This window comes from Muntiacus reevesi, chromosome 18 (assembly GCF_963930625.1).
Source record: "Muntiacus reevesi chromosome 18, mMunRee1.1, whole genome shotgun sequence".
In the NCBI taxonomy this organism is placed as follows: Eukaryota; Metazoa; Chordata; class Mammalia; order Artiodactyla; family Cervidae; genus Muntiacus; species Muntiacus reevesi.
The window spans coordinates 26,081,020-26,107,303 of NC_089266.1; the positions used below are offsets into that span (position 1 = coordinate 26,081,020).

At 50.0% G+C, this 26,284-nt stretch overlaps 2 protein-coding genes across 3 annotated transcripts in view; one reads left to right on the plus strand and one right to left on the minus strand.

Moving 5' to 3' along the window:
• ACSF2 (acyl-CoA synthetase family member 2) overlaps window positions 1–26,193 on the plus strand; it is a 31,400-nt gene extending 5,207 nt beyond the window's left edge. The window contains exons 2-16 of one of the 2 annotated variants that reach the window (XM_065909143.1): window positions 13,135–13,330; window positions 13,708–13,836; window positions 14,081–14,134; window positions 14,436–14,554; window positions 14,673–14,838; window positions 15,381–15,476; window positions 15,609–15,766; window positions 16,046–16,137; window positions 16,443–16,519; window positions 22,966–23,073; window positions 24,286–24,437; window positions 25,253–25,394; window positions 25,475–25,585; window positions 25,721–25,789; window positions 26,050–26,193. In XM_065909143.1, the coding sequence (XP_065765215.1) occupies window positions 13,135–13,330; window positions 13,708–13,836; window positions 14,081–14,134; window positions 14,436–14,554; window positions 14,673–14,838; window positions 15,381–15,476; window positions 15,609–15,766; window positions 16,046–16,137; window positions 16,443–16,519; window positions 22,966–23,073; window positions 24,286–24,437; window positions 25,253–25,394; window positions 25,475–25,585; window positions 25,721–25,789; window positions 26,050–26,100 (1,720 nt within the window). In that variant the 3' untranslated portion in view covers window positions 26,101–26,193. The remainder of the gene's footprint in view (window positions 1–13,134; window positions 13,331–13,707; window positions 13,837–14,080; window positions 14,135–14,435; window positions 14,555–14,672; window positions 14,839–15,380; window positions 15,477–15,608; window positions 15,767–16,045; window positions 16,138–16,442; window positions 16,520–22,965; window positions 23,074–24,285; window positions 24,438–25,252; window positions 25,395–25,474; window positions 25,586–25,720; window positions 25,790–26,049) is intronic. The other variant, XM_065909144.1, reaches the window with a different exon arrangement.
• On the minus strand, window positions 16,247–22,718 carry CHAD (chondroadherin). The gene is made up of 4 exons (XM_065909146.1): window positions 20,011–22,718; window positions 17,840–18,003; window positions 17,438–17,583; window positions 16,247–17,223 (listed from the first exon to the last, which is right to left on the minus strand). The coding sequence occupies exons 1-3, from the start codon at window positions 20,788–20,790 to the stop codon at window positions 17,442–17,444; spliced, it is 1,086 nt and encodes a 361-aa protein (XP_065765218.1). The 5' UTR covers window positions 20,791–22,718; the 3' UTR covers window positions 16,247–17,223; window positions 17,438–17,441.
• Window positions 26,194–26,284: the final 91 nt, after the last annotated feature.

Genomic DNA, 26,284 nt, shown 5'->3' on the forward strand with positions numbered 1-26,284 from the left:
ACAAACACGCATACACTATCAGTTTTATTCAAGTTAAAAATGGCACCAATATAGAGTGCCCTGCTCAAAATCTTTATTGTAGCTCTTACCACTCTGGGGTTCTTTATAGTCTGTATTCTTTGTAAGCTGTGGACTCCATCAGGAAGGTTACGTTGGGTGGTGGAAAGATCATGGGACTTTATGGTTTAATGCAACTGTAAAATGTACAAATCATAAATGTGTAGTTTGATGAATATTAACAAATGTATACACCCATTACTCAGCACCCCAAGATATAAAACTTGTCCATAACTGTAAAACACTGCTATTCAGTAGAAATATAATGTCAGCCACATATGGAATGTTATGTTTTTCAGTAGGCATATTTTAAAAGGTAATAAGAAATAAGCAATAAGTTTAATGATATATTTTCTTTAACTTAGTATAGCCAAAGTATCATTTCAGCATGCAATCAATCATGTAGAAATTGCTAAGGAGGTATTTGATATTCCTTATTTCATGAAGTCTTCTGAATCTTGTGTGTAGTTAACACTCATAGAATGCTTTAATTCAGACTAGTCATGCTTCGAGTGTTCCAGAGCCCCATGTGAGTGGACTGCCATAGAGACAGCCCAGCTCTAGAAATTTCTCTAGTGCCTCTTTCCAGTCAGTTCCCTCCCCTAACCAGAGATTATCACTATTCTGATTTCTAATCTCTGTAGATTAATTTTGTCTATTCTTGAATCTTAGAATGTATACTCTTGTGTCTAGTTTCTTTTGCTCAAAAACCAAGGGTTGCTTTGGGGAGAAGTGACCTATTGATCTTGACAAAAAAATTCATGAAAGTGTGTGTTATACATCAAACAGTTTAGCTTTCCTTCATAACCATGGGGAAAAGGACATGATCTCCTGTGCCCAGTATTTCACCTCTTGGGTGTAGCAAGAACAGAAAGGTAGGCTGAGAAGTAGGGTCCTCAGAATAGGTGTAACAAATGTGTCCAGGGACTGTCCCAGCAGAGAGTGGTGGAGACAGTGTGACTTCTAGGCCCACTGAACTGGGCAGCGTAGTTACACTTTGTGGTCCTCAATATTTTATCATCTAAGAACTGTTTTTTTTAATTAAGCATTTTATTTTGAGATAATTGTACATTCACATGCAGTTGTAAGAAATAACACAAACAGATCTCATAGAGTTTCCCCCAGTGATAACATCTTGCAAAACACAGTTCAGTATCACAGCCAGGATATTCACACTGATCCAGTGTCACCACCACAAGGATCCTTCAGGTTTCTCCGTTGCGGCCACACCTACTTCCTTCCCACTTCCACCCCTCCTTAGGATCTCTCACAGTCTGTTTTCTGTTCTCCGTTAATTGGATTTTGTCATTTCAAGAGGTTACCTAATGGAGTCATACAGTATACAGTATTTTGAGACTGGTTTTTTCACTCAGCATAATTTCTGGAGATTCATTCAGGTTGTTTTGTGTATCAATAGTTCCTTTTTTAATTGCTAAATAGTAGTCTTTGATATGGATGCACAGTTGGTTTAACCATTCACCCATGGTGGCTCAGAAGATAAATCATCTACCTACAGTGCAGGAGACCTGGGTTCGATCCCTGAGTGGGGAAGATCCTCTGGAGAAGGAAATGGCAACCGACTCCAGTACTCTTGCCTGGAAAATCCCATGGGAGGAGCCTGGTAGGCTACAGTCCATGGGGTCTCAAAGAATCGGACATGACTGAGCAACTTGACTTCACTTCATTGATGGACATTTGGGGTGTTTCCAGTTTTTTCAAATAAGGCTGCTATATACATTCATGTACAGGTTTTTGTGTGATTGTAAATAAGTCTTAGTTTCTCTGGGAACATAATTGCTTATAGTTCTCCTCAGTATCCTCAGGAGGTTGGTTCCAGGACCAATGGAACTGTACAACTGTACCATTTTACATTCTCACCAACAATATATAAGTGATCAGCATCCTCATCAGTATTTGGTATTGTCACTGTTTTTAATTTTTGTCATGCCGATAGGTGTATAGTGACACCTTACTGTGTTTTTAATATGCATTTCCTAATGGCTAATGATACTGAATAACTTTTCATGTGCTTATTTGCCACCTGTATATCCTTTTTGGCGACATATCTCTTATGTCTTTTGCCCATTTTCTAGTTGAACTGTTTGGGGTTTTTTTTGGTTTGTTTGTTTTGATATTGAATTATCAGAGTTCTTTATGCATTCTGGATGCTAGTCCTTTGTCAGATATGTGACTTGCAAATATTTTCTCCAACCTGTAGCTCATCCTGTTGTCCTCTTTAACAGGATCTTTCACAGAGTGGAAATTTTTAATTTTGCTGAAATTAGTTTATTAAGTTTATGGATTGTGCATACAGTGTCAGGTTTAAAACTTTATCGCCTAGCCCTAGATCCTGAAGTTCTTCTCCCATGTTTTTCTCTAGATTTTAAAAAATACTTTATTAATTTGTTTGTTTACTTATTTTTGGCCTCACTGGGGCTTTGTTGCTGTATGTGCACTTTCTCTAGTTGCGGCGAGCGGGAGCTCCTGTTGGTTGTGGTGCGTCTTCTTATTGCGATGGTTTCTCTTGTTGCAGAGCATATGCGCTCTAGGCGCACAAGCTTCAGTATTTGCAACATGTGGGCTCTGTAGTTGCGGTTTGCAGCTCAGCAGTTGTGGCTTGAGGGTCCTAGAGCACGCAGGCTTCAGTAGCTGTGGTGCACAGGCTTAGTAGCTCTGTGGCATGTGGGATCTTCCTAGGCCAGGGATTGAACTGGTGTCCCGTGCATTGGGGGGGATTCCTATCCACTGTACTAGCAGGGAAATCTGCCTGTTGGGTTTTCGTTGAGGTACACAGACTTCTCTCTAGTTGTGGTAGACTGGCTCAACAGTTGCAGTGCATGGGCTTAATTCCCCCACCAGGGCTCAAATCCACATCACCTGCATTGGAAGGCAGATTCTTAACCACTGGACCACCAGGAAGTCCCTCTAAATGTTTTTCAGTTTTAGTGTTTTACATGTAAGTCTGAGATCTATTTTGAAGGGTGTTTTTCCCTTAAGGGACAGGTTGAAATTCCTATTTTTTGCTGAGAACCTTTTAACATTATAGTCATTCTTGTGCTTTTGGTGGCCACTGTACAGTAATTTAGGCCATCAGTTAAGAAAATGACCATTCACTAGTGCTCTTTGGATTTTTATCTGTCACAACAGCATCTTCATTTTGTTAAACACTAGGTTGCATGTTGTAGCTGGTATAAATGTGGCACTCATCTTCACGGGTACATATAAATTTTAACTTTCTTTCAGGGTAAAAATAGATATTACAGGTTAAAAGGTTGTCCCCTCCTTCACAAGCATCTGCCATCTCTACTCCCAGATCAACCACCAGCCTAGTGTCTTTCTGCAAATAGCGCAAGGAGCCCCTCTACACCTGTGAGAATGCAGCCCGATGGTGTGGGGGTCAGTCCTGGGGCTGCTGGGTTGAATAATGAATCTTGGGGTGATGAGCAAGGGAGATGGAAGAGGAGAGTCTGCCTCTCGTTTGCCATGAGCTAGAAGATGTACTTGCACATTCAGCTGGAACTGTGTCTCCCACAACGGTGAGTATATTGACTGAGGACTGAGGCTTGCCCACGAGGATACCACATGAACGTCACTGGCAGCTTGGGGCCCTTCTTGTTTGCATTAAAGTTCATCTTGTCCTGGCCCTTCACCCAACAGGTCGAGCAGATCATTCTGTCCCTGCCAGCAGATTGTTCCATCTTTTTTTTTTTTTTAAATTTTATTTTATTAGTTGGAGGCCAATTACTTCACAACATTTCAGTGGGGTTTGTCATACATTGACACGAATCAGCCATTGAGTTACACGTATTCCCCATCCCGATCCCCCCTCCCACCTCCCTCTCCACCCGACTCCTCTGGGTCCTCCCAGTGCACCAGCCTTGTCTCATGCATCCCACCTGGGCTAGTGATCTGATTCACCATAGATAATATACATGCTGTTCTTTTGAAACATCCCACCCTCACCTTCTCCCACGGAGTTCAAAAGTCTGTTCTGTACTTCTGTGTTTCTTTTTCTGTTTTGCATATAGGGTTATCGTTACCATCTTTCTAAATTCCGTATATATGTGTTAGTATGCTGTAATGTTCTTTATCTTTCTGGCTTACTTCACTCTGTATAATGGGCTCCAGTTCCATCTTTTGAATGTTGAAGTACCCCTTCTTAGAAGATTACCAAGCCTCTTATATTTTTCTTCTTAAAAATTTCACATGGAAAAAAATTTTTTATCACAATCATATGATCAAATAACAATCTCCTGTGTACCTACCACTCCAAATTAAAATATAGCCATACTTGTTACACAAAACTATAAATAAAATAAATATTATGGATCAAGTTGATGTCTGTTTTGTAAGCCTCCTCCTACTCACCCCTCACCAGAGAACTACTGTCATAAATTTAACGTACGTCATGTCAGAGCACGTTTTTTGCTTTTAACATGTCTCTTGAATCCATAAACAGAATAGCTTTATCATTTGTAAAGCACTTAGAATGATAAATCATTTTTATAAATGTTTATCATTTGTAAAGCACCTAGAATCATGCCAAGCAAGCAATAAGTGCTCTTTGTTTTTTATCCATAAACAATACTTATGCTTTAATAATTTTAGCAAAAATTACATCACCGTGCCCTTCTTTTTTCACCCAAAAATATGTTTTGAGATCTGTGTACACTGACACCTATAGATATAGATAATTCTTTTTACCTGATGTTTGCAAATCCAGTATATGACAATATCTCCAACAGTGCAATTCCCACGTTAGAGGGTTGGCATTTCAACTTTTCTAGAAATTACTCTGGAGAGGCCGTGCTGCTGTGACCACCACAGCTGCTGTTTCCCCACAGCCTCGTAAATACTTAGTATTCCTGAACAAGAACGTGTTTGCCTCTCTGGTGGGGGAGCTAAAGTGTTCTTACTGTGAGTTGATTTACGTTTCTCTGATTACCAGTGAGATTGGGTGTCTTTTGAAATGTATTCTGTGAATATTCATATTCTTTGCCCATTTATTGTGTTAGATTACTTGTCCTTATTGATTTGGGGGATTTTTTTCCCCTTCAATACAGGCTAAATGCCAATCTTTTGTCTCTTATATATAAAATGAAATTTGTGAACCCAGGCAGTTGCTGTCTTTTAGCTTTGTTGATGATTTATGTTTTTCTTAGAGCGCAGGGACCAGACTGGCATGAAATGCCTGTGAGGGGAGGGGCAGAAGCCAGTCCATGACTTGAAACAGAAGCAGATTATTTATTAAAGCTTTCTTGCTGGTGGCTGGCGCGGCACCTCGCCCAGGGCAACAGTGGTCGGCCTCAGTGTGGGGGATGTTCCTGTGTCCATGGGCCCCTCACATCTAGTCACCATGCTTCCTTGGTGGCTTCTGAAAGGACTAAGAGGATTTGCTCGAGACCTGGGGTAATTCCAGCCTCTGATAGGGACAGGGTTCACCGGCAAGCTCCTGGCCCAGATCCCAAAAACCTCTGCCCAGCAGGTAGTAAGAGGCAAAACAAACTGCTCTCCCAAGTATATCCTCATACCTGTGTACTCAGGTGGCGTGGTCATCCCTGCCTCCATGGCTCCTTCAGGGTCCAGCTCTGCCTGCGGTCTCTGCCTGACCCTGTCAGGACCTGTGATCTTGGGGCTTACAGAGCCTCTGGCCCTGACTTTGGTCACCTGCCTTGGAATGTCACAGAATGCTACAGTCACTCACAGAAGTTCCCTGAGCTAGGCAGCCCGTGTTTTCTGTCCAGCTACTGCTGGAAGGCTAGGCTACACTGGGGAGGGCCAACAGCAGTGCATAGGTGACTACAACCAGAGGACTGTGCAGTTAGCGTGCAAAGCCATTGTGCTTGGTACTACAAGTGAGCTGGAAAGATGGGTTCAGAGGCAGCAAAGAAGGTGAATCAGATACCACAAGTAAGTCATGGGAAAGGGCCAGTGTGTGCTTGAGGGCTGGGAGGTGGGAGGTAAGTGGGAGTGGTTCTCCAAGGGCCTGTGGCACCATAGCTTCAGGTTTGCTGCCCCAGGCCCGGGCAACCTCCAAGGAGGCTGTGGATGGGCTGCAGTGTAAAGAAGAGTGCATACAGAAAGAGACCCAGGGTTGCCCCTCACCCAGATAGGGAAACTTAAGAAAATGAATCTCTTGCCTCGTTAATAAAAAATTATCCTTTTTATAGATACCTTTTTATAAACAAACACACACATATTTTTGGTCACCCTTTGAAAATAAATCACAGACATCACACTATTGATATTTTGCATCTTTGCTGATCTCTTCTGGTTGTTTTGCTTTGATTTGTGATGTGGACATCTTGCTTACCGGGCACTCGCCTTCTTTCTCCTGTGCATTTGTGGCAGATTGCGTTATTTTTGTGCTTCCTGTGTCAGTGTCACTTGTCTTTTTCATGGAAAGCTGTTTGTGATTGAATGATGAGGTTTTTTTTTACTACCTTTTATGGTGGCATCTTGGACAAGCTGCTTAACTTCCCTCTTAGTTTCTCCAGACAGGGATATGCAAACTTGGGATGATTTGCCTGACAGTGTTACAGGGGACATGCTCACTGTTTTCTCACTTCCTTAAGTTCACTGCCCTTCAGGAAATTTACCCATCTCTGCTCTTCTTCACTGAGCATGCCCATCTTTTTCATAAATCAGAATCATTACACTCCCCACTTGTCATTAAACATCTCTACAGACATTACTGGAAATTATATTTGCAAGTAGACAATTATTTGGTGGATCCTGTTTTCCCACTGGAACAAGGCCAAAGCTTTGCCTCCAGTAAGCCACATTCTAAATAGTAAGCAGTGTGTCCTGATCTGCTCTGGTCTGCTGAATGTAGGGAACATGCACCCATATAGGAAACCAGTTGGCTGGGCCAGCAGTCACGGGTAACAGGAACTGCACAGAGGCCACAGAGCTGCTTTCTCATCTGCTGGAACTCTCAGAAAGGAACACTCTGCTACTTCAAAACTGAGCTATTTATTTTCTTGAGCAGTTTCTAAGATGGAAATCACAAACAGATGTGTTTGCTTGGCTTGCCCAGTATTATTTACTAATGTATGCATGTATTTTGCACAGAAGCAATACATGCTGTTTTTATTTTTCTGACAGGATGGTAAGTTGCATAGTCAGTTGCTAAATTTAGTTTATGAATTGTGTTTCTATCAACACTGGTTTAAGCCCTAAAAAGCTCTTCTTTTTAACTTTACTGTGCACCATCGTGCTCACTCAGTTGTGTTTGGCTCTTTGCGACCCCATGGACTGTATCCCACCAGGCTTCTCTGTCCTTGGAAGTTCTCAGGCAAGAATCCTGGAATGGATTGCCATTTTCTTCTCCAGGGTATCTTCCCAACCCAGGGATTGAAACTATGACTCCTGCATCTTCTACATTGGCAGGCGGGTTCTTTACCACTGAGCCATCTGATTAACTTTGTGTTGAAATACAACATCGATTCAGGAAAGCACACATATTTTATGTACTTGTTTGATAAATTTTTGATAAATTGAACACACCCATAGAACCAGAACCTAGCTAGCTACTCTCTTGATTTCTAACAGCATAGAAAATAGTTTTGCCTGTTTTGCACATATAAATGGAATCAGTATATACCTTTTCCTCTCTGGCTTCTTTCATTTAACATTTTTTAATGAGTTTCATTCATATCGTTGGGTGTAGTCATAGTTCATTTGCTCTCATTGCTATATAATATTGCAAATAATCATCACCATTTATTTATCTATTCTACTGTTGAGTATTTAGGTGGTTTCCATATTGGAGATACATATGCAAATATCCTGTCTTTTGGTGGGCACATGTATGATTTCTTTTGGCTGTATACCTAGGAATAGAATTTTGTACATTATTTTTAAAAGTGTACAATTCAATCATTTTTATTGTGTTTATGGATATGTGTAAGTCATACCCTTAGCTATCACCTCTCTATCCTCCCATCCCCTCTGCCCTAAGCAACCACTTACTCTACTCTTTGTCTCTACAGATTTGCCTAACCTCAACATGACATAAATGAAATTATACAATATGTGATTTTCTGTGTCTGGCTTCTTTCACTTACTACAGTATTTTCAAGGTTCATCCATGTTGTAGCATGTATCAGTATTTCATTCCTTCTTATGGTCAAATAATATTCTATTGTAGAGATATTCCCCATTTTGTTTATCCATTTATGCATTGCTGGATATTTAGGTTGTTTTCACTTTTTGACTATTGTGGATAGTACTGCTCTAAACATTTGTGCACAAATCTTTGAACACTTGTTTTCACTTCTTTTGGGTATATGCCCAAGAGTACAATTGCCAGGTCAAATGTTAACTCTATGTTTAACTCTTTGGAGAACCACCAAAATGTTTTTCCACAGCAGCTGCACCACTTTACATTCTCATCAGCAATACAAAAGTGTTCCAGTTTCTCCACATGCTCCCCAAATTTGTTATGCTGGTTTTTTGTTTATACCTTCCTAGTGGGTACAAAGTGCTATTTAATTGTGGTTTCAGTTTACATTTCATGTGCTTGTTGGCCATTCATATATCTTCTTTGGAAAAATGTCTATTCAAGTCCTTTGCTTATTTTTTAATTGGGTTATGTGCATTATTTATAATTCATGCATTTGGTTATTCATTTGAGCACTTCTTACATTCCAGGCCCTGTGAGGCACTGAAGACAAAACAGTGGACCCATTAGTTGCCAAAGATGAAAAGTCAAAACAATTATTTTTTAAAATAATCCTTGTTTCCTAACTTGTCTTATGAAATAAGATCTGGCAGCAGATCTAGGCCTGAATTCTCACATGCCGATTCTCTGTGCACACCTTTAGGTGGGGCTGTGCTTTGTCTTCAGTTCCCTCCCAGCTCCCGCCTAAGCTGACTTACTCCCACCTGGCATTTTATAACACCCAATCCAAGTAGCTAAAGACTTATTCTAGTTGTTTAAGTTGGGAGCACCTGGGACTCCTGGCGTCCTGCTCCAGCTCCTTAAACTTTCCACAGACAACTTTTCCTAAAACCAAATCTATTCTTTTTCAGATTTAAATGGGGCCTCTGCTACTTTGTTTAACAATAGAAAAAGAAGTGGCCGCCCCTCTTGCTCAAGGTGTTTTGGGTGTGTTTGCGGAAGGAGAGAAGTGGAATCAATGGTGTTTGCACTTGGGCTTTTGAAATGATGGGTGGTTCTTAAATTTATGAGCAATGCATTGATATGAGTTTCTCGAACTCTGCAATCTTTTGAAGGAGCAACCTGTTTTCACTTCAACCTTGTCCTACCCCAGTCCCAGGTTCTTGGCTTCAATTAGTAAACAATTGTGGAAAAATAAAATTGGGATTAGACAATCTCTGGTGATCAGATAAGCACTAAATCCAGAGCCCAGAGAAGAGAATTACCCATCCCATCCTTTCTCCCCAAATTGGGCAGGCAAGGCTATCATGCTGGGGTAGTGGTACTGGATTCTCCATTCTCCACTTCAGGTTCAGCTATTTACCAGCTAGGCAGCCCACTTAGCCTTTTGCACTTCAGTTTCCTTACCTGTACAAACAGAGTTCATAACTCCCACCTGTGTTTTTCAGAATTAGCTTAATGTGTATCAGAGAAACCCCCTCTCATGATGGTTTTAGTAGACGGGAGTTTTTCTGGGAGATGGCCAGTGTGTGACTGGTGTGGTACAGCCTGCTGTCAGGCTCCATGTCTGCCTGTCTTGTTGCTGTGATGCCAAGCTCACCATGTGCTCCAAGAGAACTATCACAGGCAGCATTCCAGCCAGGAGGAAAGAAAAAGAGAAGATGTACTTCCCTTTAAAGGCTCTTCTCCGAAGCTGTGCACACACATACACACAATCTCTGCTTAAATCCCATTGGCCAGCCTTTATTCTTCAACCAGACCACCTACTGGGGAAGCTTGGAAATGTGGTGTCTATTCCACATGGCCATGTAAACATCTGAGGGTGTATTATTAAGGGAGAAGGGGCTACTAGGGGTCTCTGTCATTCCACCTACCAGAGCCACTGTGAAGATAACAGAGATGATACACTTTGAACTACATTTGGGGGTGCTGCACTTAGTTGTGTCTGACTCTTAGCAAACCCATGGACTGTAGCCCACTGGGCTCCTCTGGGGGATTCTCCAGGCAAGAATACTGGAGTGGGTTGCCATGCCCTCCTCCAGGGGATCTTCCTAATCCAGGGATCGAACCCAGGTCTCCCACATTGCAGGCAGATTCTTTACTGTCTGAGCCAACAGGAAGGGGCACATAAATCAACCTGTTGATTTGTCAGCTAGACATTCCAAGAGGCCACTGAAAACCATGGTGAGTGTGTAGAAAATCACATTCCACACCAAACAGGACTTTGGGACGTTTTGAGAATAAGAGGATCCGTGTTGTGAAACGGATCACCCCACTCCCCACTTTTTTTTCCCCACTCCCCACTTTTAATGCTTTGTTGACAACGAGACCATTACACTGGCTGAAGTCTGTGTTTTTCTGCCTTCTAATTCAGATGCTCGGCTGTTGGGAGGTGGCTTACCAAGGCTTCAAGGGCTGTGGTAAACCACTGAATGCACAAAATGTATTTAGTTAGGATTTACCAGTTGTAAGCAACAGAAACCCAACTCAGACTGGCTTAAATGTTTGTTTATATTTTAGATTACATACATAAGTGAGATCATGCAACATTAGAGTTTCTGCTTCCGGCTTATTTCCCTTAAGCATAATGTCCTTTGGATTCATTCATGTTGTAGCAAATGGAATTCAGCTCCCCTCTCCCCTCACCAAACTAGCTCAAATTCAGAGGGACTTTATTCACTGGTGACAGTGAAAAGTCCAGAGGTATGTAGACTCAACATGTGACTGTGTCTAGGTATTAAACAAGCTCAAGATGAAGTCTGTCAGTGGGTCTTCCTGTCTCTGTTTCTGTCTTTGTCTCTGTCTTTCCATCTCTCTACTTTCGCCTGTGTTGACTTTCTTCCTAAGCAGGTTTTCTCTACATGCTTGCTCTTACACCTGTCACTTTGGCAAGCCCAGGAGAGGAGCACATCTGTTTCCCAGTGGGCAAAAATGGGTGCCCTCCACATTATGCCTCTGAGGGAAGGATTTGGGTCCAGAGTCTCTTTTGAGGGGTGTCATGGTGACTATGAGGAACTACCTCAGTAGTTCTTTAGGTCTGTCAACCTGAATGGTAGAATGTGGGGGCTAGCAGGGCTTCAGAGGCCTGTGGCTTCTGGCTGTTTTCTGCCCTAGCACACCTGAGGAAAACACCTGGCTTAGGGGCTCACTACAGTCTTTGAGAAGATTGCCCAGGGAGGTGATCTAGATAGCATCCCTTTGAGGATAACCACTGATCCAAGTCCTCGGACTTTATAGGTGGGGGGGCTGAGGCCCAGAGAGGAGAAGACACAGGTATCTTGGATTTTCTTGAGAACAAATACTTGGATGCAGGTGGTTTATTTGTGATCCTGGGAAGTAGGAGTGAGGGAGTGTGGAGAGGAGACAAGAAGTCAGTTTGGGGCGTGTGTGGGCAACCGGGATCTTACCGCCCCCGCTACCCCACCCCAGGCTTGATGCCTCCCAGAACTGCCCAGCCACAGAAGGAGAAACTTGAGGGAGTCCCTGAGGACAGAACCACAAGAAACTGCCCTATCAGTGAAACTAGAAATGTGTTGAGGACACATGTCAAGGGACACCGAAGGTGTTTGTGACAACCTCCCACCCAGCCAGTGGAATGAGACCTCAGGCCCCCAACTCCGGCCCAGTGCTCACTCGCTCTCCAGTGTGTGACTCATCTTTACTGAAGTCAGGACAACCTACCCATCAGCCTGCACCAGGATGCCCCCTCCTGTGACATGAGGTCTCCTCTCTCATTTATAGGGAAACCCAGTTTTGCTCCCCTCTGCCCTGCATACTTTATTCTGTCCAGAAATTCTCCCCTATAAGCCAGAAGCAGCCAATCAGTGACAGAATTGGCCTTTTCAGCTCAGCAACTGTAGGACTGAATCATCAGGAAGGGTCCCCAGGGCCCACACCACCCTGGGGTGGTGGTCTGGAAAGCCTGGATCTGGAGCACGCCCTCTCAGATGAGAACAGGGTCTGAAAGCTGTCATATACTTCTCTGGGCCTGGATGGGAGCCCAGCACCTGTCACCCAGGTCTGGCAAATGGGCATAAGCAGGCCTAAGCCTATGATACTTAGACTTCTGGGGACCTTTTTTTAAAAAAAATAATTAATTGTTTTAATAATTCATAACAGTTTTAGTTACAGAATAACTGAGTAGATCATACATAGAGTTCGTTATGCCCACCATTGACCCCATCCCTGACACTGTTTCTCTGATATTAACATCTGCATTAGTATGGTACAATTAGTGAACTAGTATGGAATGTTATTGGCTTCCCAGGTGGCGCTAGTGGTAAAGAACCTGCCCACCAGTGTAAGAGACACAGGTTCAATCCCTGGGCCAGGAAGATCCCCTGGAGGGAGGGCACAACAACTGACTCCAGTATTGTTGCCTGGAGAATCTCATGGACAGAGGAGCCTGGCGGGCTACAGTTTGAGGGTCACAAAGAAGCAGACTAGACTGAAGCGACTTAGCACACCTGCACTCATGGTACATTACTGTTGACTGTGGTCCGAGTTTACATCAGGGTTTAGTCCTTGTGTTAGATTATTCTGTGGATTTTGACAGATACCCAGGGGTCTTTTTACCAGGAGGAAGTGGTGTCTAGAATGAGGCCATTCCCAGCCCTCCCAGGCTACCTCTCAGCATGATTGACCTTAGCGTCCCTTTCCAGGGTTTGGATGCCAAGGCCCCAGACCCTTGGCGCTGAGTGGAAGCTGAGGAGTAGGCTGGGGAGAAGAACCTTCTCTCTGATTAGGGACAGAGGTCAGCCTCCAGGTTTTGATTTCCCAAGGGCAAAGCAGCTCCTAAGTTAAATGGGTCCCTGGGGATGGGGCAAATCAGACAGTTTCTGGAGTTTCCTGCACACGTTGTATGCAACCTGCTTCCTAGCACGTTGTGCCAGCCTTTGGTTCCAGGGAGGCCTGGCTTGGTGCAGCTTAACCCATAGTCCCTCTTCCCACAGTTCTGGAGAGCTGGATCACAACGTCCCCTTGCCCGTTGGAGGCTTCAGCTACGTCCAGGGCCACATCGGATTGCGCCTTAGTAACCAGACCGTGGGGCGGTGCCTGGATGTCACAGCACAGAGGATCCCAGACCAGGAGGCCTTGGTTGTCCACCACGAAAACATCAGGTTGACCTTTGCCCAACTCAAGGAGGAGGTGGGTTCTGACTTTGAACCTTCAAAGTGGGCAGGTGCTGGCCCCCAGGAGCCAAGCTTGGTGGAGCTGCAAGGGTGGTGCCTGGCTATGGGGCAGGGTACTGGGGCTGCCTGAGAGCCTCCAAAGAATGTCAGGAGAAGAGGGCAGGGCTGAGGCAGAGGTGGCTCAGGTGCCTCCTGCATCAGTCGTTCCTGGGACACTGGTTAATTATGCATGTTCCCAAGTCCCCCTCCAGATCTGAGGCCTGCGTATCTGCCTGTCCCTCATTCCCAAGTGGTTCTGATGTGAACTCTTGGGCCAAAGGTTAAAGTCGGAGTCATGGGCTCCTTTCTGCTCACCTGCATCTCACCCCTCTGTTCCCCTTCTGTTTACTCCAGGTGGATAAAGCTGCTTCTGGGCTCTTGAGTATCGGCCTCCGCAAGGGTGACCGGCTGGGCATGTGGGGACCCAACTCCTATGCGTGGGTACTCATGCAGCTGGCCACAGCCCAGGCTGGCATCATTCTGGTGAGGAGGGGATTGCCTGGCACAGCTGGGTATGTGGAGGGGGTGGCATCATTCAGGGGAGCTCCCTGGACCCTTGGCCCCAGAATCACACCAGCGCATGGCTGGTTTCAGACCAGCTAGTGCTTTCTCCTGAAGCCCGCCAAGGAAGCCTGAAGGTACAGGGTGCTGCCTCTGAGGGTGGAGGGGCTGCAAGTGGGACAGCATCTGCCCAGGACATGTGATGTACCCTCACTGTCTCCAACAGGTATCTGTGAATCCAGCGTACCAGGCTATGGAACTGGAGTATGCCCTCAAGAAGGTGGGCCCATTCCTTGGGTGTTGTGGGGGAAGCCAACTAGTACCTAGCACAGGGGGCTTCCAGTTGTCACAGAAGGCTGAGAGGGGTGGGGGGCATGCACAGGGTGACACCCTGAGTCTTCCCTTTAGGCAGTGGGTGGGAGGAGGGGATAGTTGGTCAGACAGGCTAGTGTGTGTGTTGGGGGTGGTGGCTGTGTGTATTTTGGTGGCAGTGTATGGGGGAGAGAGCAACTGTCAGGACTCTACCATATTCCTAGGCAGGGGCTTCCTGCTGACCGTGGTGGGGGGCTCCGCTTCTACAGGTGGGCTGCAAAGCCATCGTATTTCCCAAGCAATTCAAGTCCCAGCATTACTACAACATCCTGAAGCAGATCTGTCCAGAGGTGGAAAAGGCCCAGCCAGGGGCCTTGAAGAGTCAGAGGTGGGGGTGTCCCGGGTTGGGAGGGGTACATCATGCTGTATCCTGGCCCCCTCTCTCCTTACCCATCTCTGTGGGCCCTCCTTCAGCCCCTGACTCTCATCATGCCCCCCAATGCCAGGCTCCCGGATCTGACCACGGTCATCTCGGTGGATGCCCCTCTGCCAGGGACGCTGCTCCTGGATGAGGTGGTGGCAGCTGGCAGTCAAGAGCAGAATCTGGCCCGGCTTCGGCACACCCAGCAGTTCCTGTCCTGCCATGACCCCATCAATATCCAGTTCACCTCGGTAGGGCAGAGATCTCCAGGTCCTGATCGCAGGCTGGCATGCTAACCCCTGCCTGCCCTGTGACCTGCCCCCGAGAACGAGGAGGCAGCAGAGATGAGGAGAGCACTCTTCTCCTGGGGCCAGCCCTAGCTGTCCCCTCTGCCCTGGAAAACATCAGCAACTAGTGTTCTTGTCACATGCCCCTCTCCCCTGGCCCTCTTGTCCCCAGCACAGGGGCAGATGTGCTGAGCCACCACAGGTCAGAGCCCCTCATTTGGCAGATGGGGAAACTGAGGCTCAGAAAGGCCATCTGCTGGTGAGCCTCTGAGCCACCTTATAAGTGGCCTGAGAACAGACCTCCTCTGCCACGTTTCTGAATCCTAACACCTGGCCCCGTGTAGGCACAAGGCAAATCTCTGTAAATGTGTACTGAGTGAATGAATGGATCTAGGGCAACAATCTCAATCTCCTGACTCCCAGTTCAGTGCTCTTCCATGCCGTGGCCCAGGGTGGGAAGGAGATGGGATGAAAGAGGCCAAGCTATCAGCTTCTTGTCTTGTCAGGGGACAACTGGCAGCCCCAAGGGGGCCACACTCTCCCATTACAACATTGTCAACAACGCCAACTTGATAGGACAGCGCCTGAGACTGCACCAGAGGGTGAGGGGGTGCTGGCCCAGCAAGGGCTTCCTCGCACCCTGCAGGGGTGGGGGCTTGCTGGATTCCCCCTGCTGGCTAGAGGAGCTGGGCTTCTGGCCCTGCAGTAGACCCAGCTCCTGCTTCCATCTCCAGACGCCAGAGGAGTCGCGGGTAGTCCTGCCCAGCCCCCTGTACCACTGCCTGGGTTCTGTGGGGGGCACAATGGTGAGCTTGATGCACGGTGTCACCCTCATCCTGTGCTCTCCAGTCTTTGAGGGCAAGAAGACGCTGGAGGCCATCAGCAGAGAAAGGTGGGCATCAGTGGGCAGCTATCTGTGGGCCTATAAGATCCTCCTGTTCCTCACTCCTGGGCCCTGATTCCTTTCCAAGCTGTCTCCCTCCAATCAAGAGAAATGGAGATGGGGTAGTGGGAGATTCTCAGGAGACCAGTCCCTCCCTCCAAGGAGCTTCTGTTTATTCCCCACAGTTGCAGCCTTGGCCCTTATTGTAGGGTTAGAGTCCGGTGGGTGAGAGGAGGAAGTTACCTTCTACTTCCAAGCCTGATTTTGAGATGTACCTCCCTTATACAGAGGCTCCTTCCTGTATGGGACCCCCACAATGTTCGTGGACGTTCTGAACCAACCAGACTTCTCCAGTTACAACATCTCAACCATGCGTGGAGGTGGGATGGGGCCAAGAGTGGTGAGGCCAGGACTAGCCTAGCAAGCTACATATGTGCCCAATCTTTCATTTAAGGGCAAAAAGGCCACTCAACATGGGTGGGAGGGAGGGAAATCCCAAATGTCCCTAGACACCAGCCTAAGGCCAGTTGCCTAGACATCAGCCTAAGGGCAGCTGCCAGGTCTAGAAGCAAGTCCAGGGTTGGGAAGCAAAGGGAATGTTATTTCCTAAAAAGGGCCATAGGTGAATGGGAGTCCACTGGACCTGAAGAAGGTGGGAGCTGTGTCAGCCCTCTCTCCGATTCAGGTGTGATTGCTGGGTCTCCTGCACCCCCAGAGCTGATCAGAGCCATCATCAACAAGCTGAACATGAAGGAGCTAGTGGTAAGTAGAGGCAGGGGCTGGGGTAGGGGGCAGGCCAGGGCTGGGCAAGAACAGATTGCTGGATGTGGTGAGGAGTTCAGCCTGGGTCTCCAAGGAAGACCCTTTGGCTGGCCCTCATTCTAGAAAGCAGATGTGAGAAACTGCAGTCTGATCTCATCAACAGCTCTCAGGTCACAGAGATAGGTGACAGGGGAATAAATATTATACATACATAAATTTATATTTATAGATATCTGGGGAAGAAATGCAGCATGGGAGAATGTGTGGCAAAGCACCAGTGTCCTGGCAGGCGGGGGCTGGCAGAGTTGAGGGTAGGGGCTTCAGACCCTTCCTAGAAGCAAGGGGTGGGGCAAGGATCTGATGTTGGTTTCCAAATGACAGGGAAAGGGAAATCAAGAGGAGGATTCTGGAAGGGTGGCCATCCTGATGGTCACCCTGTTCTGGTCCTAAAGGACTTGGGGGTCTTAGCAACAGCTTCTCTGAGAGGAGCTGTGGCCATGAGGCCAGACTTGCTGGAGCTCTCAGCATTAAGTGGAGCTGGGTTTGTGCTGGAGTGCCCGGGTGCCCTGCCAGGACATGTCTAGGTATAGACAGATCTATATCAGCAGAGGGTGTTGGGAGAAGATGGGAGTCAGAGGTGAGAGGATCAGTAGTTTCTTCGGCAGAAGGCAGAGGCCAGTCACCAGGACTGGCTGGGTCAGGACCTGTGGTGAGGCAAGGACTGGTGTCAGGACGCCAACAATCTAGATGATGTTTGGAGAGAATGGTGGGAGTCCTAGGCAGTATCATTTTCCCCCTTAAAGGAGGGAGCCCCAGTCCTCCCCTCCTTTCCCTGTAAAAATGGAAGTATCTTGGGACACCCTCCTCAATTCCAGAATCTCCAGAGAGAGAATGGGGGCCATGCCCACCAGACCCCACCTGTTTAATGGCGGCCAGCTTTCTTGGACCTCTTAGTGGGGAACTTGCAGCCGCGGAAGGCATCCGTGTCACGAATGTGCTGGCCCCTGAACTTGGCGGGCGATGCACAAGTGGCGTCAGGGCGAGAGGTCTTAGCTTCCAGCCACCTGGAAAGACAGAGAGTTGCTGGGGTTGGGGAAGAGATGTAAGAGTATTGGAGGTAAAGACAGTGAACCATGAGGTCAGGTTGACTTTGCTTTGGGGTAGTCTGGAACAGTCATCTTCATTTTACAAATGGGGAAATGCCCAGCATCCCACACCTCTTAAGAAACCATATGCCTAGGATGTCTTAGTGCAGGGTCGGTATGTCTCCACTCCATCACATGAGGATGGCTTCTAGGGGTACTACTGGGGTCCTCTCACCTCCGAAGGCCCCGGAGCTGGCAGGTACACTTCCAGGGGTTGTTGGTGAGGGTGAGGGTCTCCAGGCTGTCAAAGGGGAAGTTGGAGGGCAGCTGGTTCAGGCGGTTGTTCTCCAGATGGACATGTTTCAGCGTGGTCACACCCAGGAAGGCACCGTCGGAAAACTAGGGAGCAGGGTGGGCATGAGTGAGCACCCCAGTCCTACTGTCTGGCCTCTCCCAGCTCTATGCTCCCAAGGGGCAGAGTCTTCCCTGAATGCAAGCAGTGGCACCTTGAGCAGGGTCACAGCATGACTAGGTTTTCTCAGATGACCTAATCCATACAACAGTACGTTGAGCTAGGTACTGTTATTTGCAATATGTAGATTGCGGGGCAAGCTTAAGTCCCTTGCTCAGGTTGGCACTAGGGAGTCAACAGTAGCTGCAGGGCCACATCTAGCTCCTCTTCCCCTGGCACCGTGCCCCCTGTGCAAACACTGGAACTGGGGAGGCAGCCAGAGTTTGGCCCCAGCAGCCCAAGCTGGCACAGAGTGAAGCTGGTCAGTGTTTGGTGGGATGGGCAGTGGGCCCAGGCTCCCCACAGGCCCCAGGGTCCTGTATGTCCCCCAGCTTTGTCCTCACTGCTCCCTCACTGCCTGCCAGGCACTATTTGTGGAGCCACCTTGGTGGAGTCTTGGGCCAGGCTGGCTGGCTCCAGAGGAAACATTCTATTGGTGCCCACATCTTGGCCCAGACGTCACGGTTCCTGCCTGGCCTCGCCTGCCCCAAATGAGCCCCTGCTTCCCCGCTCTACTTCCCACTGAAAGGCCACGCTGGCAATAATGGGCCACAGGGGACGCTGACTTCAGCTGGGGACTGGGGCTGAAGAAGGGCAGGCTCGGGCAGGCTCTGTCCGCCCAGACAAAGACTGGTTGCCATCCAGGTATGATTCTGCCCTCATCTCTGCGCCTGTGGCCCAGGGAACGGTGTGAACCTCCTTGGTAATCAGACTGCTCTGATGACCATCTCCCCACTTTACCCTGTTCCCTGCCCAAACCTCCTGGTGAAGCCCCTGTGCCAGAGCAATTTTCTAGTCCCAAGGAGGGATTTCACCCTGACCCAAGGCAGTAGCACCTGGCCAGGCACTGGCCATCAAAGGAGATCAAGTCCTGAGGGAGGACAAAGTCAGAAGATGGGTCTGGTGACCAGGGTGTGCAAAGGGCAGTGAGTGGTCTGGGGCACAGTGAGGCATGGCCAGTCTTTCCTGTGGGGTGACACCTAGGGTCCTTGTGCCGAAGGCTGACAATAGTGAGTGGCTCTTGCCTTTTCCCCTTCATGGAGCCCATGGGTGCCATGCCTGCAGCCTGGGGCAGGCCCCTGATCCATGGTCCCCACTCAACTGAAATGGACCTGAGAATGCCGTGGAATGTATGTGTGTGGACTGGGGGTGGGGTGGGGGATCCACCGGGGCCTCTGGGAGGCATGGAGGAGGTCTTCCTCAGTTCTGTGCTCCCTACTCACTCCCCAGCCCCCAACTCCACCTCAGCATTCATGCACACTCCCCACCAGGAACAGGGTCTCTTTGTGGGCCTGATTTGCCCAGCTTCTCTGGAAGGCTTCTCAATAAACAAACCTCCCTTTATGGGGTGGTAGGTTTACTGGAGGCAGGAAAAAAACAGAGGAGGGGTGGAAGGCCCAACAGGATGAGGTGGCTTCTACGCACAGCAGGGGCGTTGAAGGTCCTGGATATGCCTCCTGGGGGCCATTGGTGGGGCCAGGACAGCCTAGCTCTGTTTATAAGTAAGACTCCTAGGAGGGCAGTGGCTGAGACTAGGAACAGGGACAGCAGGGCAGGATTTGGGGTGGGGATGTGATAAGAAGACTGAAGCGACTTAGCATGCATGCATGCATTGGAGAAGGAAATGGCAACCCACTCCAATGTTCTTGCCTGGAGAATCCCAAGGACAGGGGAGCCTGGTGGGCTGCCATCTGTGGGGTCGCACAGAGTCAGACACGACTGAAGCAACTTAGCAGCAGCAGCGATAAGATGAGGACAGAGCTCCACACTTTGGAGACAGCCATAGGAAAAGGCAATCTTAGGGGAGAGGGGATGGTGCCCAGCTGTGGCCCTGGACCCCTGGGCCTCCTGGCAGTGAAGAAGGAGCCAGCACAGCCCCGCAACCAGGAGCTCACCTTCTCCAGGTTGGTGTTGTCCAGCCAGAGCGTCTCCAGGTATCTGCCGAAGGACTGGAAGGCGTTGTCGGGAATGCTTTTCAGGGGATTGTGGGACAGCTTCAGCTCTTCCACCACCCTCAGCTTGCTCAGAGCAGCTGAGGGGTAGCTGGACAGCTGGTTCCTGTCCAGGTAGAACTTGGCGAGGTTTTCCACGTCGTCCAGAGCACCGGGCTGCAGGGAACTGAGTGAGTTTTCCGACAGGTAGAGCCAGCGCAGGTCCTTGGCACCCTGGAAGGCACCTGAGCGCAGCTCTCGGATCTTGTTGTTGTTGAGCTGCAGGATGAAAAGGTTGACCAGAGGGGAGAGCAGCCCCCGGGGCAGCTCCGTCACCTTATTGTGGTCCAGGTAGAGGTAGGTGAGCTCGGTCAGGTCGTCAAAGGCACCAGCACGCAGCACGCGGATGTCGTTATGGGACAGGTACAGGTAGATGAGCTGCTTGAGGCCTCGGAAGGCGCCAGCGGCCACCTCACGGATCTGACAGTGCTGCAGGTGCAGCGACACGAGGTTGGGCATGGCCCGAAATGAGTTGGCCGCCAGCACGGGGAAGTTGTTGCGCTGTAGGTTAAGCAGCTTGGTCTTCTCTGACACCCTGGGGATCTTCTGCAGCCCCACCTTGTCGCAGATGACGTGCTGCAGGTCGCTGTGGCAGTGGCAGTTCTGGGGGCAGGCGGCCAGCGCAGGCAGCAGGCTGGCCAGGAGGCCCAGGCTGAGGCTGAGCAGGAGCATCGGGCGGGCCATGGCCGGGATGTCTGGGGCCGAGGCAGGGGGCAGCGGCAAGTCCTCGGCGCTCGGTCTCCCGCCCTATTTATATGGTGGCCCTGACCGCAGCCGGCAGCCAGAGCCAGCTTCTACGTGGAGCCGGAGGCCACCGGGTTAACTCCCTCCCGCCCAGAGCTGCGCCCCTGCCCTCCACGGGGAAGGGCCCTCCCACCCTGGGGACTCTGCGGGGGGCCGCACTGCCCCCAACCTCGGCCCCTAGCTCGGGCCCCTGTCTCCCTGCCCTCGGACCCCGCTCCCTCCCCACCCCGACCTCCTCTCCTCCTGGGGGGGAGGGTATGGGTGTGTCCGGGACCCGGAGTTTACTCCAGAGTTGGGGAGAGGGGCAGTCCCTGAAGTTATTTGTTTGCTCAAGTCTGAGCCTCTACGCCTCCCCCCAGACGCCCTCGGCCGTGTGCCCTGGACGCAGTGCGGGAGGAAGCGGGGCCGGACAGCCGGACGCGAGTCTCGCCGCGGTCGCAGGCCGGCGGCGCTTTAATGGGGCTCTTGTGCGGCGCCGGCGGAGCGTGAGAGCCACCCTGGCGTCGGGCTCCCCGCTCCAGCTGCTCTCAAGAGGTGGAGCTCCTCCCCGCCCTCGACTGGCCCTGGCCTCTCTCTCCCAGCCTCAGGCTGGCTTTCTGCCCCCTGCACCCGCTGTGTCCTTTGCCACGACTGAAGGCAGCCAGAAAAGTGGGAACTGGGGGCGAAGGGATGACCCACAGGCCCTCGGCAAACACCTAAAGACCACAGGCAGAGTCGCGCTGTCTTCCCCCCTCCTTAATCTCTGCAGAATGTCCACATCTCCTCATACCCACCCCACCCCGCAGTGGTCAGGACCCTTGGTGGGGGGTGGTTCTCTCAGGGTGGTGGCCAGAGTGGCGCCAAGGTGTACTTGGCCGAAGCCACACCTGGGCAGTGGCCCCAGGAGGCAGAAGCCACACCTGGGCAGTGGCCCCCTGGACGGTAAGGGTGGGAGAGAGGGCTGGGTCCCGACAGCTCAGGCTTCATGACCCCAGGCCCTGTGGGCAGCCCTACCTCAGCCAACTGGGTCTGTGTGTGTCTACTTGTCAGTCACGGTGTCTGGGTTCCTGTGGAAACGGGAGGGTGGACAGGCAGAGTCACAGGTCTGGCCCCAAAGCAAGCTCTGGGCTGACTGGTAGGAGGCCAGTCTTGTCTGTGTTGGGGGGTGAGAGGAGGAACCAGACCCCAGGTCTTGCCAGACCCCAGCTATGCCTGATTCATGCCCACTAACACAGAGGAAATTGAGGGTAGGGTAGGGCTGAAGGACGAACAAAGGTCTGGTGTCTTTGCTGGCTGGAAGGAACCTAGCCAGCCCCTCTCCCTTCATCCAGAGCTCAGGTGCGGAGGCCTTCTGTCTCCTAAGCCCCTTTCAGCCGTTGCCTCTGGATGGGGGTCATACTTGGGCCAGAACACTGTCTTGTGGTATTCCTCCAAGGCTGACTGCTGGTTTTCTGTTGCTCAGGATGTTCCAACCACTAGAAGGGGGGCTGGGGTGTGTGCCACTGGCTTTTTAAACCCTTGCTTTGGCTGTATTTTTATTTTGAGCAAAACAAATTTACAGGAAACTCTCCAGAACTTGAAGGGGGGGCACCCTACCCCAAGACCAGGCATTTATCCTGGGTTTCGAGTGGATGGGGCAGGGTAGGGGTAGGTGGCTGGTATCTGTGTAGCTCCCGGCTGGGCCAAGGCAGGCTGGCTTTCTCATTAAATTTATGGATTCTTCAGCTTGGAAAGAAGGGGCAGGGGATGCTGTGGCCTGAAATCGGGAAGGGGGTGTTAAGACAGCTTGGGGACGGGGTGGGGAAGCTGAGATGTTGGTAACTGGGAGCCACAGGCTAAACCATGTGGTTGCTCCAAGGAAGCAGAAAGACTGAGAGCCTGGCTGGAAGAGAATGGCTTCCCTGCTCTTAATTTTATTTCAGACCTGGGCCCCCTGCTAGTTGAGCTAGTCTGACTATCTATCCATTGCCTCTGCCTCTTGACCCCTGACTTCTGCCAAATATGACTCTTTTCCCACCGTTCAACTGCTTCCATCCCCCACAACCCACTCCCCACTCCAGGTCCTTCCCTCAGGGTAACATTCCCATCCTTCTGCTCCCTAGGCTCTGTTCCAAACACCCCTTCTGGCCCCTCTAGGTGGCTTATGGAACCACGGAGAACAGCCCCGTGACCTTCATGAACTTCGCCGAGGACACTGTGGAGCAGAAGGCAGAAAGTGTGGGCAGAGTCATGCCTCACACAGAGGTGGGCCCCAGACACCCCCCCCACTCACCTGGGTGCACCCCCTGGGATGTTTATTGCTTTCAATTAGAGATCCAAACAGCTCACTCCAGACACTGAGAGCCCCCAGCCACGAGGTCTTCCTGGGCCTGGCCTGGGGCTTTCTCTGTGGGCTGAGGCCTGAACTGGGAAGAGCTGGAACAGTGGCCAGCTGCCAGCTGAACTTCTCTGCAGCCTCCCTTCCTGTCTGAGGTGTGTTTTTGCCAAGCCCACTGTCTGTTTTGGGGCAGCCAGAACAACCTCATAGAGGAGCCAGAGCACAGAGATTTTTCCTACACAGCTCTTTCTCTCCCATAGCCCTCCCCTCCCCCCCACCTCATTTCAGCAGAGTTCCTCTTTGTGCTTGGCATAAACAGTTTCCCAAACAGCTTCTCGCTCTCGGAGTCCCTTGCATCTTGAAGACTGACCCAGAGTACCTTTCACTCTCAAATTCCCAGCCTCCAATGCTGGTGCTTTATGCCAGCCGGTACCTGGTTTCCCCTCCCGCCTTGTACCTTGCCCCTCTGGGATTACTGCCAATGTGCTTCCCCTGGGGCCTACCTCTCTCCTCCCTAAAGTGAGTGTGCAGTGCCATCAGTCCCTCCTGTGTGTCTGACGCGTTCCCAGGTGTCTCGCATGTGTTTCCATGTGTCACTCGCTGAGAGGCCCCACCTGTAAGGTGGACAGGGCAGGTGCTGTTCTCTCCATTTCACAGGTGCAGACACGAGGCGCAAGGGCTAAGCTTTCCTTGCCCACTGGCAGTGGCTCATTTCTCGACCAGGCTTTCAGATTCTGCCTGTCTGCCGCCTCTCCTGTTCACGTGGCCCTGCTCTGCCACCCTCTTTGGCTTCTTTATTTACTGCTTAGTGGGAAGTAAGAGGAGACTCCCTTCCTTCTGCACAGTTTATAATTCTTTAGCTGGCCTGGCCCCCCTTCTGGCCGCCTTCTCTGAGCAGCTCCCACCCGCTCTGTTTCCTCAGCACCTCCTGACTTGGGCCTCAACTGTTCTTTCACGCCCAGCTCAGGTATCCAACTGGTGACAGATCTACTCAGCCTGCGTCTCCATTCCTTGGGGATGGGCAGAGCCAGGGGGCTTCATTATAGGGGGAAAGAAGGCAAAGCTCTCCCCATTCCTGAGGCCCCCTCATCCTGAAATGAGAGGGTGGGAGGCCCCAGCCTGAAGCTGCCTGGTCCCAGGCCCAGATTGTGAACACGGAGACGGGGACACTGGCAGAGCTGAACACACCTGGAGAGCTGTGCATCCGAGGGTACTGCGTCATGCTGGGCTACTGGGGTGAGCCCCGGAAGACCGAGGAAGCAATTGGACAGGACAAGTGGTACCGGACGGGGTGAGAAGGCAGGGCAGGGTGGAGCGCTTGGCCGCCAAGGGGACGCTGGGGGTCCTGAGGCTGAGTTGGGAACACTGAACTAGAACTGGGAGAACCAGTTGTCAAGATGGCCCCTTCACATCTCAGAGACTTAGTTTCCAAAATGTATAAAATGAGGATGATCATATTCTCCAAATAGGGCTCCTGGAAGGACCAAATGCAGTACAGATGAGAACTCCTGGGGTAGTGCCTGCAAAATCTGAGCCTAGATTCAGTCTCATTTAATTCAACAAACTCTAATTATGCACCTGCCATGTGCTAGCACTGTTGTAAACACTGGTGGTCCAGGGGAAAGCACAATGGGCAGGATCCTGCCGTCACTTCCCACATGTCTGGTGGAGGAAGACAGATACAGTCAAGATCGTTTCTGACATTCATAAACACAGCTAATAAGATAGAGTCACAGGAGAGAGAGTGGCTGTGGTGGAGAAGGGAGATTCTTTTCTCTTTGGTGATCAGAGGAGGCGTCTCTCAGGTGGAAATGTTTGAGCTGAAACCTGAATGGTAAGAAGCCAGCCCCAAAAGGTGTATGTATAGATATGTTTAGAGAGAGAGAGAGAGAAAATAGGCTATAGGTATGGGTTTACTTGGTTTGGTCTGCCTCCTACATGAGATAGTTCCTCCTGTATGATCCAGGTAATGTCTTGTGCCATATGCCCCAGAATCTAGAGTAGTGTAAGACATACAGTAGGTGTTTCCTAAGTGTTTGGGAGTGAGTGAGGGAAGCCAGCCAGATGAGGCAGAGGTCAGGGGTAGCTCCTGGGCTTTCCTTACAGAGACATTGCTACAATGGATGAGCAGGGCTTCTGCAAGATTGTGGGCCGCTCTAAGGATATGATCATCCGTGGCGGCGAGAATATCTACCCCGCCGAGCTCGAGGACTTCTTTCACACACACCCACAGGTTCAGGAAGTGCAGGTGAGGCACCCAGCCCAGGTAGAACCCAAGAGCAGGGGACACAGATGGGGATGTCTGATATCTGTCTCTGACTCTGGAAGGTGGTGGGAGTGAAGGATGACCGAATGGGGGAGGAAATCTGTGCCTGCATTCGGCTCAAGGAAGGGGAGAAGACCACGGCAGAGGAGATCAAGGCTTTCTGCAAGGGGAAGGTGGGAGCCTCAATTCACCCCCAAGCATCGCCACATTGCTCAGTTCTCTAATACCCTCTACCTGCCAACCCGTCAGCCCACTGCCCACTGTGACCCTGCTCGGCCTCATGCTTTAAATCCCCCTCTGGCCTGCAGATCTCCCACTTTAAGATTCCGCGGTACATCGTTTTTGTCACCAACTACCCCCTCACCGTCTCAGGAAAGGTATGTAAAGAGACCAGGGAGGGGCAGGGAAGTTGGAGCCCAGGTGCAGAAGGTCGGGTGGCCCCGCCTGAGCCTCCCTGAGTGATGAGCCAGAGTCTGCTGAGAGGCCGGCAGTTGGGTCACACGTTTGTCAGCTCATGCTGGTTTGCCCTGAACTTTCCTGGCTTTAGCCTGAGAAACTCCTCAGTCCCAGGCAAACCAGCAGGGCTTGGACACCCTAGCTAGCCTGCCTAATTCTCACTTCTTTCACTTTCCTCTAGATCCAGAAATTCAAACTTCGGGAGCAGATGGAGCAACATCTAAACCTGTGAATAGAGGAAGGTAGATCCTTCCTCCCTGCCCTTCTCCCCCATGCCCCATGTCTGCTTTGTGATCTGGCATAAAGAGCTTCTCTGTTTACTCTGGCTGGTCTCTTGCTGCTGTGCTGTCTTTGCAGCTGCTACAGGATGGAGAAGGGAAGAGACCGAAGCACTTTAAACTTCCTATTCCTTATCA